This window comes from Rhea americana, unplaced genomic scaffold (genome assembly GCF_003343005.1).
Source record: "Rhea americana isolate MKP2758 unplaced genomic scaffold, rheAme1 scaffold_862, whole genome shotgun sequence".
Taxonomy (NCBI): domain Eukaryota; kingdom Metazoa; phylum Chordata; class Aves; order Rheiformes; family Rheidae; genus Rhea; species Rhea americana.
Window position 1 is genome coordinate 13,872 of NW_028187047.1, and position 606 is coordinate 14,477.

General features: G+C 56.4%; 1 protein-coding gene across 1 annotated transcript in view; it reads right to left on the reverse strand.

Annotated features, from left to right (window-relative positions):
• Positions 1–158, reverse strand: part of LOC146585002 (sodium/potassium-transporting ATPase subunit alpha-2) — an 11,314-nt gene extending 11,156 nt beyond the window's left edge. Inside the window, exon 1 of the mRNA XM_085323734.1 lies at positions 71–158. Within this exon, the coding sequence (XP_085179860.1) occupies positions 71–158 (88 nt within the window). The remainder of the gene's footprint in view (positions 1–70) is intronic.
• Positions 159–606: the final 448 nt, after the last annotated feature.

Sequence of the window (606 nt, forward strand, 5' to 3'; positions counted from 1 at the left end):
CACCACCAGCACAGGGTCACCATGGACATGGCCATCATCATGGGCAGTGTTACCTCCAGCATGGTGTCACCATGGGCATGGTGCCACCACCAGCACAGGGTCACCANCAGGGTCACCATGGACATGGCCATCATCATGGGCAGTGTTACCTCCAGCATGGTGTCACCATGGGCATGGTGCCACCACCAGCACAGGGTCACCAAGGACATGCCCATGACTGTGGGCACAGTGTCACAACCAGCATAGTGTCACCATGGGCATGGTGGCACTGCCACCATGTACAGTGTTGTCAGTACAGTGTTGACACGGGCATGGCTATCACCTTGGGCATGATGTCACGACTGGCATGGTGGCACCACTAGCACAGTGTTGCTATGGGCACAGCCATCTCTGTTGGCATGGTGCTGCCACCAGCACAATGTCACCATAGGCATAGGCATCACCATGGGCATGGTGTCACTGCCAGCGTGGTTTCACTGTAGGCATGACCATCACTTTGGACCTGGTGTTGCCACCAGCATGATGTCACCACAGCCATGGGCATCATTGCGGGCATGGTGTCACCACAGGCATGATGTCACCACCTGCACTGGCATTATCATGGGT